Source organism: Mobula birostris, chromosome 12, assembly GCF_030028105.1.
Source record: "Mobula birostris isolate sMobBir1 chromosome 12, sMobBir1.hap1, whole genome shotgun sequence".
Classification (NCBI taxonomy): domain Eukaryota; kingdom Metazoa; phylum Chordata; class Chondrichthyes; order Myliobatiformes; family Myliobatidae; genus Mobula; species Mobula birostris.
The window spans coordinates 7,943,479-7,961,705 of NC_092381.1; the positions used below are offsets into that span (position 1 = coordinate 7,943,479).

General features: G+C 46.3%; 1 protein-coding gene across 1 annotated transcript in view; it reads left to right on the forward strand.

Annotated features, from left to right (window-relative positions):
- Positions 1–18,227, forward strand: part of ttll7 (tubulin tyrosine ligase-like family, member 7) — a 214,661-nt gene that overhangs the window by 80,021 nt on the left and 116,413 nt on the right. The window contains exons 3-6 of the mRNA XM_072274584.1: positions 1,486–1,626; positions 7,365–7,486; positions 9,034–9,101; positions 13,609–13,767. Of these exons, the coding sequence (XP_072130685.1) occupies positions 1,486–1,626; positions 7,365–7,486; positions 9,034–9,101; positions 13,609–13,767 (490 nt within the window). The remainder of the gene's footprint in view (positions 1–1,485; positions 1,627–7,364; positions 7,487–9,033; positions 9,102–13,608; positions 13,768–18,227) is intronic.

Sequence of the window (18,227 nt, forward strand, 5' to 3'; positions counted from 1 at the left end):
GGGGGGCTTCTTCACACAGAGAGTGGTGGGAGTATGGAATGAGCTGCCAGACGAGGTGGTAAATGCGGGTTCTTTTTTAACATTTAAGAATAAATTGGACAGATACATGGATGGGAGGTGTATGGAGGGATATGGTCCGTGTGCAGGTCAGTGGGACTAGGCAGAAAATGGTTCGGCACAGCCAAGAAGGGCCAAAAGGTCTGATTCTGTGCCATAGTTTCTGTGGTTCTGTGGTTCTATGGTTCTATGGTATAATCCATACGTGGCATGCACTTTTGTTAACCCTTACATGGTTTGGGTGTTGTGTGGTGACCACTTCGGTGAAAGGTCAGTTACTTTGAGAAAACTCACTCTTCATAGTCTCTTTGGAAAAGGTACTTCTTGGCTGGGGTCGGCATCAATGGTTTCTTCGTTTCTTCAAGAATCGCCTCATCGCTGCTTCGGGAAGTCTGTCCTCTCACTTATTTCATGAAACACTTGGACTTCTTAAACTACCACTTTAAGACTGTGCTTGAGTAAGATCTGTTAAGAATTGTCTCTAAGCTCGACTGTTTGATAGCTGTAGACGCATAACACTGTTAACTTCTGTTTAAGTTAGTCATTTGTTTACTTTTCTATGTTTTTGAGTGGAGGTTAATACATTTCATTGTTTATCTATTAAAACCTGACTTAATTTAATATCTGTTGCTGCTGGTACGTAACACTCCTATACCTCCTGCCTGATGGCAGCATCGAGAAGAGGCCATGAATGACCTGGATGTTGTGAGTCCCAGATGACTGCTGTCTCCTTCCTGAGACATTGCCTCTTGAAGAGTAAAGTTTGGCTTTATTTGTCGCATGCACACTGAAAGCTGCATTGAAATGAGACATCAGTTAACAACCATCACGGTCTGAGGATGTGCTGGGAGCAGCCCGCAAGTGTTGCCATGCTTCCAACATCAGCATAGCATGTCCACAATTTACTGCCCCAAAGCTGTACATGCTTGGACTGTGAGTGCAAACCCGCGTGGTCAAAGGGAGAACTGCAGACAGTGGTGGCAATTGAACCCCGGTCCCTGGTGCTGTAATTGCGTTAAGCTATCTGCTACGCTCCTGCACCGTCCACCTTCTCTATTGCTCACTTCTCTCCTCCAACAGAACAACGCACACGCACAACATGCTGGGGGAACTCAGCAGGTCAGGCAGCATCTACGGAGGGGATAAACAGTCCATGTTTCAGGCCAAGACTCTTTATCACAAATGGAACCTGGATGAAACATATTCAGTCACGGGGAGAACATGCAAACTCCTTGTAAACAGTGGTGGGAATTGAACCCAGGTCGCTGGTACTGTAGAGCGTTACACCTCTGCTATGCTACCATGCTACCCTTGGTGGCCTCTATGGTGGGGAGCATGTCTCTACGGCGGAACTCTCTGTCCTAGCCTCGGCGTTTGGAAATAACACAATCTCCCTCTTCACACGGATGTTCTCTCTCTCTCCCTCAGATGATCAGGTTTCTTCCAGCCTGGCTCTGAACACTGGGCTGCCCTTCAAAAATGCCGGACTTGGGAAAAGGAACGTCAGAATGAAGAAGAAAAAGAAAGGAGCGATTACAGCCAACTTCTCTGGCACCAAGTATCAGATTGGTAAGAAGACGAGTTTGATTGGAGTGCACAATTTCTATTTTTCTTTGTTTTTCTTTGTAATTTAATATCCCCAGAGAATAGAACATAGAACACAGAACACTACAGGTTCTTTTCCCCGTAAGCTTTGACACCTATTCCATCATGGCTGATTTATTATCCCTCTCAATCCCATTCTCCTTCCTCCACCTGTAACCTTTGACACTTTTACTAATCAAAACCCTATCGATCTCCACTTTAAATATACCCAGGACTTTGCCTCCATCGCTGTCTGTGGCAGTGAATTCCACAGATTCACTACTCTCTGATTCAAAAGGGACATCCCTCAATTCTGAGGTTGGGCCCTCAGGTCCAAAACTCTTTCACTTTTGGGAGTCTCTCCACATCCACTCTATCTAGGCCTCTCAATATTCAATAGGTCTCAATGAGATCACCCCTCATTCTTCCAAGCTTCAGCGAGTACAAGGCGTCTAACCTTAGACATCCTGACTAATCAAGAAACTATCAACCTCCACTTTACATATACCCAATGACTTGGCTTCCACAGACACCTGTGGCAACAAATTCCACAGGTTCTCCACCCTCTGGCCAAAGGAATTCCAGATGGATGTCCCTAGATTCTGAGTCTGTCCCCTCCAGTCCTGGAATCTTCCACCAAAGGGAACATCCCCTCCACATTCACGTGTATTGAAAGAGAAACAGTTCAGTCCTGGCCAGGATGTCAAAGGTTACGGGGAGAAGGCAGGAGAATGGGGTTGAGAGGGATAATAAATCAGCCATGATGGAATGTCAGAGCAGATTCGATGGGCCAAAGGGTCTAATTCTGCTCCTATCTCTTATAGTCTACATGAGAAAACAGGTTAGCTGAAATTGCAGGGGGGCTCGGAGGTTTGGGACATAGAAAGGATCAGTAGTAAGAAACTTATTGAGACCATGAGGCTCAAGTTACGCTGCTGTTTTAAGTCTATAGAATGTTCCCCTAGTACAATAAAATGGACCCTTAACCTCAGTCTACGTTTTCCTATCCCTGGGACCTCATTGTCTGCCTGCACAGCCCTTCCTCTGCAACTGTGTCACTTAATTCTGCCTTTACTGCCACCCTGGCAGTGCATTCCATGCACCCACAAATCTCTGTGTGAAAAACGATGCGACCTCTGACATACCCCCCCCCCCACTCTCCCCCAATACAGAGCATACTCAAGGTTAACAGCCGGATTCTTAGCAGTGTGGCGGAGCAGAGGGATCTCGGGAGTCCACGCCCATAAACTCTGGTTGAACCAAACTTGGAGAACTGCGTTCAGTTCTGGTCGCCTCGCTGCGGGAGGGGTGAGGAAACTTTCCAGAGGGAGCAGAGGAGATTGACCAGGATGCTGTCTGGATTAGAGAGCACGTCTTATGAGGCAAGGCTGAGCAAGCTGAGGCTTTTGTCTTTGGAGCAGAGGATGAAAGGTGGCTTGATAGAGGTGAACTTCTTGAGGGCAGCCTTTTACCCAGGGCAGGAATTTCTAATGTGAGAGGCAAAATTTTAAGGTGATTGGGGGGATGTTGGGGGGGATATTAGGGTTTTATTTTACACAGAGAGTGGTATGTGTGGGGTTCCTTAAGGGGATGGTAATGGGGATAAAATTCTCCCAGTGGCATGCATCTCAAATAGCCTCTGACAACCATCTAGCTCCTGGCCTTCACATGCGGCCTAGCGAATAAGCCCGGCGGAACTGTTTCTACTGAAAGGAGAAGGGGCAAAGGTGGATTACTGGCACCTTAAAGCCAGTCGTTCTGTGCAGATGGGGCTCATTACCCATGGTTGGCAGCTCATCGAGGAGAAGGAAAACTCTGATCTCAAATCTCTGTGGCCTTGTGGCTATGGTCACTCATGGGGAAGGCTTCGGGAGTAAACCCCGAGGGAAGGTCTGGAGCTGGAATCCCTAAGGCAGTCCGATGTTGAGCAACGCACGCACAAAACTCTTTTCCATAGATGCTGCCTGACCTGCTGAGTTCCTCCAGCATTTTGTGTGTGTTACTCTGGATTTCCAGCATCTGCAGAATCTCTTGTGTTTGAGTTCTACATCGAGCTCCACACTGTCTGGCAACTCCTGCGATGCTGCTGGTGCCAAACTGTATCAGTCTCTGCCGTTCCTTTGGATCGATCAGCTGTGTGGAGACTGGGAGATTGCCACGTGGGTAACAGCTTGCCCTCCATAGCGAACTGCCCAGGCCTGAGGATCATGTAGACAGCTGGGACGTAACATCCACGGTCGCCGTCGACCTACGGAGGGCCTCGCATTGGCTCGGTGGGTGTGTGGAATGCGCTGCCAGGGATGGTGGTTGAGGCAGATACATTTGGGGCTTTACCAACGCGGTTAATTGGGACACCTCTGGACCAATACATTTTGGTCCAATTAAGCGGCTGCCCAATTAGACAAAGTTTTATGGAAATACTTAAAAACATATGAAAAATACAAGCTATCATTTAACTGAGTAACAAATTATGAATATAAATGAAATACAGAACAAATTATAACATTACTAATACTGCTACAGAACTACTGTGTGACCACAGTATGTGTGGCTTCAGAGCTGTGTGTCAGACACGGCTGTAAGCAGCAATGGGGCCTCACAGGGAACTGTTTTGGCTTCCTTCCTGTTTACCCTGTATACCTCAGATTTTAGAAACAACACTGAGTCATGTCATCTGCAGGAATTCTCTGATGACTCAGCAATAGTTGGGTGTCTACGGCAGGACAGGAGGATGAATGCAGGGCCTTGGTGGAGGACTTTGTCAAATGGTGCAAGCTGAATCATCTGCAGCTCAACATCAGTAAGACAAAGGAGATCGAATTGGCCTTTGGGAAGACTCAGCCTGCATTGCTCCCTGTTACTATAGATGGTGAGGACGTGGATGTGGTGAGAACCTACAAGTACCTGAGGGTGCACCTGGATGACAGACTTGAGTGGAGCACCAACACAGAGGCTGTGTACAAGAAGGGCCAGAGTCGCCTCTACTTCCTGAGGAGTCTGAGGTCCTTTGGAGTATGCAGACCTCTCCTTCACATGTTCTACCAGACCGTTGTTGCCAGCACAATCTTCCATGTGGTGGTGTGCTGGGCAATGGCATCAACGCTGGTGATGCCAACAGGCTCAATAAACTGATTAGAAAGGCTGGCTCTGTTATAGGAGTCAAACTGGACACACTGGAGGCTGTGGTAGAACAAAAGACCCCACAGAAAATCCTGGCAGTTCTGGACAATATTTCTCACCCTCTGCATGCCACCTTGACTGATCAGAGGAGAACTTTTAGTAATAGACTAAGACAGGGGTCGGCAAGCTTTTTGCCTCTGTGGGCCAGATCGTGTATTAATGAGCGGACGGTGGGCCAGATAAATGCCATAAAAACTTGAAATATGGGAATTATCCATTTAAATACATCTAGTTATGTTTTGTCTCAAATTAATGAATAACACATGCTAGAAAATCATTTGTGCTTAACCAATGATGCCAATTAGTAATCAAAGAACTCAGTTTAGTTTTTCTGTCCCACCATTGCTGGTGCCCCATCAGTTGTGATGCCAATTACAACGTTTGTAACTTCGACACTTTAAATTTCATTTCTGACATCATTTTCAGCAAAGCTTCAAAAATGTCTGCCCCAGTAACCGTGACCTTCACAGGAATTAATTGACTAAACTCTTCAAAAATTTGAAAAGTTGAGGTCACTCCTCGCACAAACACTTCAAGTTGAGCAGTGTCTCTCAAGTCTGTACTCTCATCAAGCGCAATTGAAAAAAAATGCAATTCGTTGCAGGCATCCCTTAAACAACTTTTAACATCTGCTGACATTTCTTCAACTCGCCGTGTGATCGTTCTTGCTGACAGGCTGATAGATGTAAATAAAGATTGCTTTTCAGGACAAACAATATCCACCACTGCCAGTAAACATTCTTTGACAAACTCTCCATTTGTAAAAAGGTTCATCTTTTCTGCAATACGTTTTGAGACTTCGTAGCTGGCACGGGTATTTCCTTCATTTTCACTGCTTTTTTGGCACTCAGCGTCTACCTTCCTGCGTTTTACATTCATTGCCACTGGAATTTTTTTCTTTGATTTTATTTCAAAACGCGAGTTATTCAACAAGTATCGTAGCACATGTACATATCTGGATATTTAGTGTGGATTTCTTGTTAAAACACAGTGACGCTGTTTCTGTTTACAAATTTGAACGATCCCATCTGAAAACTTGCGCGTGCATGGAGAGTACCTGATACATATTAATAAGGTAGTCTGCCTTCCCGTTATACCAGTGTTTGGTATGGAACGTGGGGCTAGTGTAACAAGACGCCATTCATGTCCATCAGTGTGGTCGCGTGAAACACTCAGAATAAGGAAAAATCGCTCGCGGGCTGGATAAGCATAGTATTTCAATGTTTGCTTGCAGGCCGGATTTGGCCCGTGGGCTGTAGGTTGCTTACCCCTGGACTAAGACAACTGTGATGCTCCAAAGAGCGCTGTATGAGGTCATTCTTACCCTCGGCCATTAGGCTCTATAATGAGTCAAACTATAGCCGGGGAAATGATGACCCCCTCCTGTTAGACTGTTTGAGATAACTTATTCTTTTATTCTTTCTTACTTCTCTTCTATTATTTGTATATCTGTGCACTTGTAATGCTACTGTGACACTGTAATTTCCTATGTGATCAATTAAATATCTATCTATCTATAAAAATGTGTTTTAGTTCCTAATGGAGGAATTCATCCAGTGCACATGACTGTGATCTTTTGACTGTAAATGAACAAAATTAGCACAGACACAAGGTACAGATAATAGACTGCGTCCATAGAATGCTTTTGATGTTAGCCAAATCTTCATTTTCATTGCAACATTCAAGATGATTGTTGATACCTTCAAATTCTTTGTAGTTCCGAAGTTGTTGAAGTAGTGAAATCGTTTCATTTTCATTCCCAGACGTTTCTGGCATTCCCAAGCCTGAATACTTGAAACCGCAGTGAGCAGAACAGTTCTGAACTGTCTTGTTGCTTATTTCTCACCAACTATCAGTGACAAAAATCATTGCTTTTTTAACACAAGGACACAAAAGTGACACAATTTAAAAACTCTTCGCTCTAAGCGCAGTGTTGTGTTTAACAACCATGCAAGTTCATGTGACTGACGCTTGCTAGAAACTATTTGTCCCAAATAAATGAAGGAGATCTATCTATTTTTGGATTCGTTTTTGTTCATTAAGAGTTTTCCCAAATAAATGGCTGCCCTGATTAACTGAAGGCCCAATTAATCGGAATCCAGTGCATTCTTGTAATGGAGACGTCTAAATGGAAGGGATTGGGTGGAGGTAAGGAGTATGAAGGATTCAGGGGTCCTGACGGAGGGTGGATTAGGGAACTCTGTGCCTGAGAAGGTTCTGGAGACGGAGACTCTCACCTCATTTAGAGTCCTAGTATTAGAAACAGGCCCTTCGGCCCATCTGATCCATGTTAACTAAGGGTCTTCAGGTTTCTTTCCCTCAAGGATATAAGAGACCAGTTGGGTCTTTACTGTGCAAGAATGGAGATCACAGAGGGTTGTGGGGCTGGAGAAGGTCGCCGAGATAGGGATGGAGGAGATGAGGGCTGAGGTCAGGGAGTGCAGGGTGCAGGCTGAGGATTGTCCCTCAACCCCCCCTCTCCCGCCCACCCTCGCTGTGGGAATGGGTTTACTGACGCTTCGTCAATGCTGTTCCCCACCCAGTGCGTTTGGCGATACTGGAGGCCGGATTCACGCGAGCGCGGGAGGAGGACGACACCGCCAACCTGATCTGGAACGACGCAGCTGTTCAGCAGGAGCGGATCGCGGATCTGAGGAACTACCAGGTGACCAGTTGCACCATCCTCCATTCCTATACCTTTCCCTCAAACCCTCCATCTCTCCTACTTGGCCTCCTCCTCCATTCCTGCACCTTCTCCCACACCCTCCACCCTTCTCGTCCTGAATTCCTGCATATTCGCCTCACATCCTCTGCCTCACACTTCTCCCTATCCTCCATGTTCCCTCCACCCTCCTCCTCCAATCCACACCTTCTCATACACCACCCCCACTTCCCTCACACCCTGCATCCTCCACCTCCCCACACATCCCTCCACCCTCCCCTCTCCCCTCCACACACTCCCTGCCTGCTTCAATCTCTTCCCCTACAATCAGCACCACTCCGCCTCACCCCTCCAGTTCCTTCCTGCTCTCCTACACCCTTCTCATCCCTCTACAAGTCCTCCCCTTCCACCCTTTCTCTCCCCTCTCCCTTCCTTTCTCCATTCCCTCCTCTTCTCCTTCCCTTCCTCATCTCCAGCCTCTCCACACCTGCATCCTTCCCTTCTCCTTAATCCTCTGCAGCCTCCCCACCCTGCCCACTCCACACCGTCTCCTCCCCCTCCTCTCTACGCCCTCTCAATCTGTTAACACTCAATCAGCAAAGACAAGATTTCCTTTTGTGTAAACAACTTTAGTTTGTCCGTTCAAGTTCAATACACGAGGGCCTCCATCTTCTTACCCACATTCCCACGCCGCCCGTCACGCGCACACGGTCATACCAGGGAAAGTGAGCATGCTAACTAAACGCTGACATAGCCCAAACGAACGGAAGTCAACACATTCACTCCAATCCTCCCGTCCCTCTGCACACTCTCCTCCTCGCCTATGCTCTCCCCTCACCCTTGACATGAGTCCTGCTGCAGGGGTCTGACCCAAAGCGCCGACAATTCCTCCCCCACCGGTGCTGCCCGACCCACCGAGTGTGGCTGCGGAGGTGGAGGTGCTAGCAAGTGGCCCACATGTAGCGAGACCTAGACCGCAGTTCAACACGGTTGATTCTGAGCGGGTCACGTTGGTACCAGCAGAATGAAGACAGGGTGTTGTCATGGTAGCACAGCAGTTACCGTGATGCGAGTACAGTTCTGGGTGCTCGGGTTCAGAGTTCAGTTCCCACACCATCTGTGGGAAACGTCTACATTCTCCCCATGAAACACGTGTGTTTCCTCCCACAGTCCAAAGACATACCGGTTCGTAGGTTAATTGGTACATTGTCCCGTGATTAGGCTGGGGTTAAATCGGTGTGGGTTGCTGGGCGGTGCTGCTCGTTAGGTTGTGCACTGTTTCTCTGAATAAATAAAATACAATAAACAGAGTCAGAAGGCACTGCAGGCTCTTCAGCCCATCTAGCCTCTGCCAAATTGTTATTCTGCCTACCTGTATCCAGACCGTAGCCCTTCGCACCCCTCCCATTCAGCTCTGGGCAGCAGCACTGGTCAGTTCTCCAAGTCCCCGACGGCCGAGCCTGGTTGATGTTCTTCCTTTGGGGAAATAGCATCCTTTGTGCTTCATTCTCCGGTGATCTGCTACACTCTCTCCTTCTCTCTCCTTACAGAGGATCAATCACTTCCCAGGAATGGGGGAGATCTGTCGTAAGGACTGTTTGGCAAGGAACATGGCCAAGTAAGTGCTGTGGTCTGCAGAGACAGGCATCCACCTAGTGTGAGTTTACCAGTGATTTTTTTTTGTTTTGTGGTAGTTAATGTTAGAATCAGAATGAGAATCGAATCAATTTTCACTGACATACACTCAGTGGCCACTTTAATAGGGACACCTGTACACCTGCTCATTAATGTAAATGTTTAATCAGCCAATCATGTGGCAGCAACTCAATGCATCAAAGTATGCAGACGTGGTCAAGAGGTTCAGTTGTTTTTCAGACCAAACATCAGAATGGGGAAGAAATGTGATCTATGTGACTTGGACTGTAGAATGATTGTTGGTGCCAGATGGGGTGGTTTGAGTATCTCAGAAACTGCTGATCTCCTGGGATTTTCATGCACAACAGTCTCTAGATTTTACAGAGAATGGTGTGAAAAACAAAAACATCCAGTGAGCAGCTAGCTGTTCTGTGGGTGAAAATGCCTTGTTAATGAGAGAGATCAGAGGAGAATGGCCAGACTGGTTCAAGCTGACAGGAAGGTGACAGTAACTCAAATAACCACACGTTACAACAGTGGTGTGCAGAAGAGCATCTCTGAATGCACAACATGTTGAACCTTGAAGTGGATGGGCTACAACAGCAGAAGACCATGAACATACACTCAGTGTCCACTTTGTTAGGTACAGAAGGTATCTAATAAAATGGTCACTGAGTGCATGCTGTGGAAGTTGTTGTTTTGCAGCAGCGGTACAGCGCAAGACATTAAAAGCTTGCAAGTTACTAAAGGATTAGACATTGGCTTTGTGGGAGAAGCCAGAGAGTGGTAGTAGATGTTGGCCCCTCTGAATGGAGGCCTGTGACTAGTGCTGCGTTTGAAGTTGTTTGTCATCTATATCAATGATCTGAGTGATAATGTGGTTAACTACGTTAGCAAATTTGTAGATGACACCATGATTTTGGGATGTGGTGGACAGCGAGGAAGGCTATCATGGCTTGCAGAGGGATCTGCATCACCTCGAAAAGTGGGCTGAAAAATGGCAGATGGAATTTAATACAGACGAGTGCTATACAGGACCCTGGTCAGACCCTACTTGGAGTACTGTGCTCAATTCTGGTCGACTCACTACAGGAAAGAATTGGAAACCATAGAAAAGATGCAGTGGAGATTTACAAGGATATTGCCTGGATTGGGGAGCATGCCTTATGAGAATCGATTGAGTGAACTCAGCCTTTTCTCCTTGAAGTGACGGAGGATGAGAGGTGACCTGATAGAGGTGTATAAGATGATGAGAGGCATTGATCGTGTGGATAGTCAGAGGCTTCTCCCCAGGGCTGAAATGGCTAACACGAGAGGGTACAGGTTTAAGGTGCTTAGAAGCAGGTACAGAGGAGATGTGAGTGGTAAGTTTTTTTACGCAGAGACTGGTGAGTGCGTGGAATGGGCTGCCGGTGACGATGGTAGAGGCGGAAATGATAGGGTCTTTTAAGAGACTCCTGGGCAGGTGCATGGAGCTCAGAAAAATAGAGGGTATGGGTAACCCTAGGTAATTTCTGGAGCTTTGTGGGCTGAAGGGCCTGTATTGTGCAGTAGGTTTTCTATGTTTCTGTGTAGTGTGAGGAAAGAAGTAAACAAGGTTGAAAGAGTACAGAGAAGATTTACAAGGATTTTGCTGAGTCTGGAGAACTTGAATTATGAGGAAAGATTGAATAGGTTAGGACTTTATTCCTTACAGCGTAGAAGACTGAGAGGAGATTTGACAGATGTATACAAAATTATGAGGGGTATAGATATGGTAAATGCAAGGAGGTTTTCTCCACTGAGGTTGGGTGGGACTACAACCAAAGGTCATGGGTTAAAGTGAAACATGAGAAGTTTAAGGGGAACATGCAGGGGATCTTCTTCATTCAGAGGGTGCATTGAGTCTGTTCTGCCATTACATCATGGCTGATCCTGAACCCCACTCAACCCCATATACCCACCTTCTCGCATAACCTTTGATGCCCTGACCAATTAGGAAAGTATCAATTTTCACTTTAGATATACCCATGGCATTGGCCTCCACCATAGCCTGTGGCAGAGCATTCTATAGATTCACCATTCTCAGGCTAAAAAAATTCCTCCTTACCTCTGTTCCAAAGGGTTATGCCTCAGTTTTGAGGCTGTGTCCTCTAGTTCTGGACACCCCCACCATGGGAAACATCCTCTCCACATCTACCCTGTCTAGTTCTTTCAACATTCAGTAGGTTTCAATGAGATCCCCCTGCATTCTTCTAAATTCCAGTGAGTACAGGCCCAAAGCTGCCAAACGCACCTCATATGTTAACCCCTTTATTCTTGGAATCATCCTCGTGAACCTCCTCTGGACTCTGTCCAATGACAACACATCTTTTCTGAGATATGTGGCCCAAAACTGTTGACAATACTCCGAGTGCAGTCTAACTAGTGTCTCATAAAATTTCAGCACTATCTCCTTGTTTTTACATTGTATTTCCCTTGAAATAAATGCCAACATTGCATTTGCTTTCTTTACCACAGTGTCAACCTGTAAATTAACCTTCTGAGAGTTTTTCACAAGAACTCCTAAGTCCCTTTTGCACCTCTGATGTTTAAATTTTCTCCCCATTTAGATAATTGTCCACACTTTCGTTCCTTTTACCAAAATGTATTATCATATATTTCCCAACACTGTATTCCATCTGTCACTTTTTGTCCATTCTTCCAATTTGTCCACATCCTTCTGCAATTACATTGCTTCCTCACCACTACCTACCCCTTCACCTACCTTGGTATCATCTGCGAAATTTGCCACAAAGCCATCGATCCCATTATCTAAATCATCGAAAAACAATGTGAAAAGTAGCGGTCCCAATACTGACCCCTGAGGAACACCACTAGTCACTGGTAGCTAACCAGAAAAGGCCCCCTTTATTCCCACTCTCTGCCTCCTGCCTGTCAGCCATTTCTCTATCCATACCAGTATTTTTCCTGTAATGCCATAGGATCTTATCTTGTTAAACAGCCTCATGTGTTTCACCTTATCAAATGCCGCCTGAAAATCCAAGTAAATGACATCGTCTGCCTCTCCTTTGTCCATCCTGCTTGGTACTTCCTCGAAGAACTCTTAACAGATTTGTCAGGCAAGGTTTCCTTTACAGAAACCATGCTAACTTTGACTTATTTTATCATTAGTCTCCATGCACCTCGAAACCTCATCCTTAATAATAGGCTTTCCCAACCACTGAGGTTAGGCTAACTGGCCTATAATTGCCTTTCTTTTGTGTTTCTCCCTTCTTAAAGAGTGGAGTGATATTTGCAATCTTCCATTTCCCTGGAGGGACCATGCCAGAATCAAGTGATTCTTGAAAGATCATGACCAATGCATCCATTATCTCTTCAGCAACCTCTCTCAGGGCTCTGGGATGTAGTCCATCTGGTCCAGGTGACTTATCCACCTTATGACCTTTGAGTTTGCCTAGCACTTTTTCTTTGTAATAGCAATGGCACTCACTCCTGCTCCCTGATACTCATAGACCAGTGGCACACTGCTGGTGTCTTCCACAGTGAAGACAGATGCAAGGTACCAATTGGGTTCATCTGCCTTTTCTTTGTCTCCCATTACTACCTCACCAGCATCATTTTCCAGTGGTCCAATATCAACTCTCATCTCCCTTTTACTCTTTATATAACTGAAAAAACTTCTGATATTCTGCTTTATATTATCAGCTGGTTTGCCCTATTTCATCTTTTCCCTCTTCTGACTTTTTTAGTTGCCTTTTGTTGGATTTTGAAAACTTCCCAATCATCCAACTTCCCACTAACTTTTACTTCATTGTCACGAGTGTGTGGGATGAGCTGCCAGCACAGGTGGTGCATGTGAGCTCAGTTTCAACATTTCAGAGAAGTTTGAATAGGTACATGGATAGAAGGGGTATGGTGGGCTGTGGTCTCAGTGCAGCTTGATGGGAGTAGGCAGTTTAGATGTTTTTGGCATGGACTAGATGGGCTGAAGGGCCTGTGTCTGTGCTGTACTTCTCTGTGACTCAATGACTCTAAGAAATCAATAAGGACTGCAACAAATATAGTGAGGTAGTGTTTGTGGGTTCATTGTCCATTCAGAAATCTGATGGCAGAGGGGAAGGAGCTGAAACATTGAGACTGTTGTTTCAGCCGCCGTGACGTATCAGTGAGAAGTGGGCAAGTCCTGGGTGGTGGGGACCCTTAATGATGGGTTCTGATTTTTGAAGAAGTCTTTGATGATGGGGAGGCCAGTGCCAATGATGGAGCTGGCTGAGTTTACAACCCTCTGCAGCTTTTTCCGATCCTGTCTATTGAGGCTCCATATCATGCCCTCTTCTCAGTTACAACCACCTCACTCGTGGCTAAGGACATTTGAAATTTCTCTGCCGGGGCCCCTGCAATTCCTGCACTAGCCTCCCGTAAGATCCAAGGGAACAGCCAATGGCTGAAGAGGGGAGAAGTCAGTCCCCATGGAGGGTGTCAGTGATGGTTCTTCCTTTCCCTTTCAGAATGATTAAGAGCCAGTCTCAGGAATACTGCTTCACTCCGAGGACGTGGATCTTCCCTGCGGAGTACACTCAGTTCCAGAACTGCGTCCAGGAGCTACGGAAAAAGCGCAGGCAGAAGACGTTCATCGTCAAGCCCGCCAACGGTGCGATGGGTCATGGGTAGGTCACACCTTCCAAACTGATCTCACCCACTCCAACTTCTCACTGGGAACCTGCACCATTTCATCAGGACTCAGCAGCGTCAACTGTCTATTCCTCTCCGTAGATGCTGCCTGCCCTGCTGAGTTCCTCCAGCATTTTGTGTGCATGTTACACCAATAAAACTTCCCAAAGCCATCACCTTTACCTTCAAGTGCAGAATGTGCATTGGATCACCCTCATCTTAGGAACACGCACAAAATGCAGGAGGAACTCAGCTAGCCAGGCAGCATCTATGGAGAGAAATGATCAGTCGATGTTTCAGGCCGAGACCTTTCTTCAGGATCATTCACCACCATTCTGGGCCCCAAACAGTCTTTCCGGCTGAGGCGACACTTCACCTGCAGGTCTGTTGGTGTTGTTTAGTGCTCCTGCTCTAGCCTCGTTAAGACCTGACGCAGATATGGGCTCGGCTTTGTTATGCATCTTCCCTCTGCCTGCCACAAATGGCAGTATTTACCTGTGGCCACTCACTTCAATTTTACTTCCTGTTCCACAGCCTTCTCTTTTGCCACAATGAGGCCACTCTCAGGTTGGAGGAGCAACACTTCATATTCCATCTGGGTCGATTCCAACTTGATGACATAAACACAAATTCCTCCAGCTTCTGTAATTTCTCCCTCCATCCCTCATTTTCCACTCCCCAATCTGACTCCCCTTTTACCCCTTCTCTTCTCCTCACGTGCCCATCACCTCCCTCTAGTGTCCCTCCTTCTTCCATTTCTCCTACGGTCTTCTCTCCTCTCCTATCAGGTTCATTCTTCTTCAGCCCTTTACCTTTTCCACCTATCACCTCCCAGCTTCTAACTTTATCCTCCCTCCTCCACCCACCCACCTTCTCCCCTCACCTGGCTTCAGCTATCACCTGCCAGCTTGTACTCCTTCCTCTCTCCCACTGTCTTATTCTGTCTTCTGCCTAGAACTACCTCATCCTTCTGACCCCCACCGAGTGTAGGGTGTTAAATGCTCCTCATAGGTTAACTGTTAAGAAAGTCACAGCACTGTAACAGGACCTTCGGCCCAACTTGCCCATGCCAGCCAAGCTATCTAGTCCCAGTTGGGTCTGGCTCGTGTCCTTCCAGACCTTTCTTATCCATGTCGCCTTAAAGGAAGAGAACCTGCCATTCTTATTGGTACTTATTTAACTCCAGGCACACTAATCTGGTTGTCTCTTATCTGCCCACTCAGGTCAAAGGGCAATTAGTGATGGACAATGTTGGAATTGGTTTATTATTGTCACTTGGGGCAGCACGGTACCGTAGTGGTTAGCACAGCGCCTTGCAGTTCGAGAGACCTGGGTTCAATTCCCACCACTGCCTGTAAGGAGTTTGTATGTTCTGTCTGTGACTGCGTTGGTTTCTTCTGCGCAAAATAATCTGCAGATGCTGGGGTCAAAGCAACACTCACAACACGCTGGAGGAACTCAGCAGGCCGGGCAGCATCCGTGGAAACGATCGGTCGACGTTTCGGGCCGGAACCCTTCGTCAGGACTGTAGGGGGAAGGGGCAGAGGCCCTATAGAGAAGATGGGGGGAGGGTGGGAAGAAGACCTGGAACCTACCAGCCTTCTCCTTCCCACCCTCCCCCCACCTTCTCTATAGGGCCTCTGCCCCTTCCCCCTACAGTCCTGACGAAGGGTTCCGGCCCGAAACGTCGACCGATCGTTTCCACGGATGCTGCCCGGCCTGCTGAGTTCCTCCAGCGTGTTGTGAGTGTTGGTTTCTTCTGGGTGCTCTGGTTTCCTTCCACAGTCCAAAGACATAACAGTTGGTAGGCAAATCGGTCATTGTAAGCTGTCCTGTGATTGGGCTAGGGTTAAATTGGCTTGCTGGGTGGTGCGGCTCAAAGAGCCGGAAGGGATTATTCCACGCTGTATCTCAATAAATAAGAAAACCAAAATGTATCAAGATATAGTGAAAAGCTTGTCCTGCATCTTGTTCATTGAACAGTGCATTGAGGTGAAACAGGTTAAACAATAACAGAATGCAGAATGGAGTGTCACAGCTACAAAGAACATGCAGTACAGGTAGACAATAAGGTACAAGATCATAACGAGATAGACTGTGTGGTCATACTGTACTCATTCATTGATGTCATATGATGCAGGCGATCAGTCTTTCCATGATCATGATTGTTCTTGCCAAATTTTTCTACAGAAGTGGTTTCTACAGTTGCCTTTACTGGGGCAGCGAGAAGTGTTGACAGAGGTGAGGCAGGTTCCCTGTGATGTGCAGAGATGTGGCCGCAACCTTCCAGTTTCTTGCTGTCATGGACAGAGCAAAGTTATTATCGAAGTATCTATATGTTACCATAAACTACCCTGAGATTACTTTTCCTGTAAGCTTTTTCAGGAAAATGAAAGAAATGCCATAGAAAGACCAAACCTAAACACTGCAGTTGCCGTACCAGGCTGTGATACATCTGATAGGGTGCTTTTTATGGTGCATCAATAAAAATTGGTGAGGGTCAGTGGGGACGCGCTAAATTTCTTTAGCCACCTGAGGACATTGAGGTGTCGCTGATCTGCCTTGGCAGTGACATCAAAATGGTTGGACCAGGACAGTATATTGCTGATTTTAACTCCGAGGAACTTGAAGGGGTCTTTGTTATTGAGACCATAAGACTTTTGGCTCATCAAATCTGCTCCACCATTCCATCATGGCTGACTTATTATCTCTCTCAACCCCATTCTCCTGCCTTCTCCCTGTAACCTTTGACGTCCTGCTAATCAAAAACCTATTAACCTCCACTTTCAATATACCCAATAAATTGTCCTCCATGGCCATCTGTCTCAACGATTCACCATCCCCAGGGTAAAGAAATTCCTCCTCATCTCTGTTCTAAAGGGATATGAGGCTGTGCCCTGTGGTCCTAGACCCCCCCCCCCACTATAGGAAACATACTCTCCACATCCACTCTATCTCAGCCTTTCAATATTTTATAGGTTTCAATGAAATCCCCCCTCATTCTTCTAAACTTTAGTGCGTACAGGCCCAGAGCCATCAAACACACCTCACGCGTTGACTCTTTCATTCCTGGGATCATTCTAGTGCAACTCCTCTGGTCCGTTTCCAATGCCAGCACAAGTTTCCCAAGTTTCTCACAATACTCTAGGTGTGGTCTGATCAATGCCTTATAAAGCCTCAGCTTTACATCCTTGCTTTTGTATTCTAATCCTGTTGAAATTAATGCTAACGTTGCATTTGGCTTCCTTACCACCGTCTCAACCAGCACGAGGGCTCCCAATTAATGTCTGCACTTCCTGAATGAATAAATTAAGCCAAAATGTGAACACGTCTCCAGTTTTAACACCGCCGCTGGGCAGACCACAGCTGAAATTCAGGGAAGGGAACTATAAAAATCACACTGCAGTAATAGCAGCTTCCTGCCAGCAGAGGGAGTACCTTTCCACCTCCCACGATCTCGTCTTCCCAGGAGCGCCTGATGCTCACACTAATAAGGAAAGTTTTCCTGACACCATTGCCTCTCACGTTAATGATTTGAAAAAATTCACTTGATGAAAGATGAGTAGAAATGAGCTTCAATGGGAGTTAAATACTGAAGGATAGATCTAACTGCTTTTTTTGTCTGCTGTTTGTACCTCTCAACCATCAGGCTCTTGAACCAGAGGGGATAACTTCAGAACTTCACTCACCCCAATACTGAAACTGTTTCCACAACCTATGGACTCACTTTCAAGGACCCCTCATCTTGCATTCTCGATATTTATTGCTTATTTATTTATGATTATTATTTATTTTATATTTGCACCGTTTGTTGTTTGTTGTCTTATGTGCAGTCTTTTATTGATTCTATTGTGTGTCTTTGTATTTACTGTGAACGCCCTGGTTGTAGAAGGTGACATATCTGTACTTTGATAATAAATTTATTTTGAACTTTGAGATTTTGGAAAGTTTCACCTGGGGTTAATGTCAGTTGTATTCCTGGCACATAGTTTTTTTCTGAAGAAGTAAATTTCCTTTAGCCAACCGCTTTAATTCCACTTCCCATTCCCATTCCAACATGTTGGTTCTTGTGTCACAATGAGTCCACTCTCAGCTTGGAGGAGCAACAACTCATATTCTGCCTAGGTTGCCTCCAATCTGATCCAGAAACATCAATTTCTCTAGCTTCTAGTAATTTCTCCCCTCCCCTTCTCTCTTTAATCCCCATTCTCCATTCTGGTATCCCTCTTACCTCTTCTCTTCTTCTCACCTGCCTATCACCTCTCCCTGGTTCCCCTCCTCCATTCCCTTTCTCCCGCGGTCCACTCTTCTCTCCTATCAGATTCCTTCTTCTTCAGCCCTTTACCTTTTCCACCTATCACCTCCCAGCTTCTTACTTCATTCCCCCTCTCCCCCTCAGCTGGCCTCACCCATCACCTGTCAGCTTGTACTCTGTCCCCTCTCCACCCCCATCCCC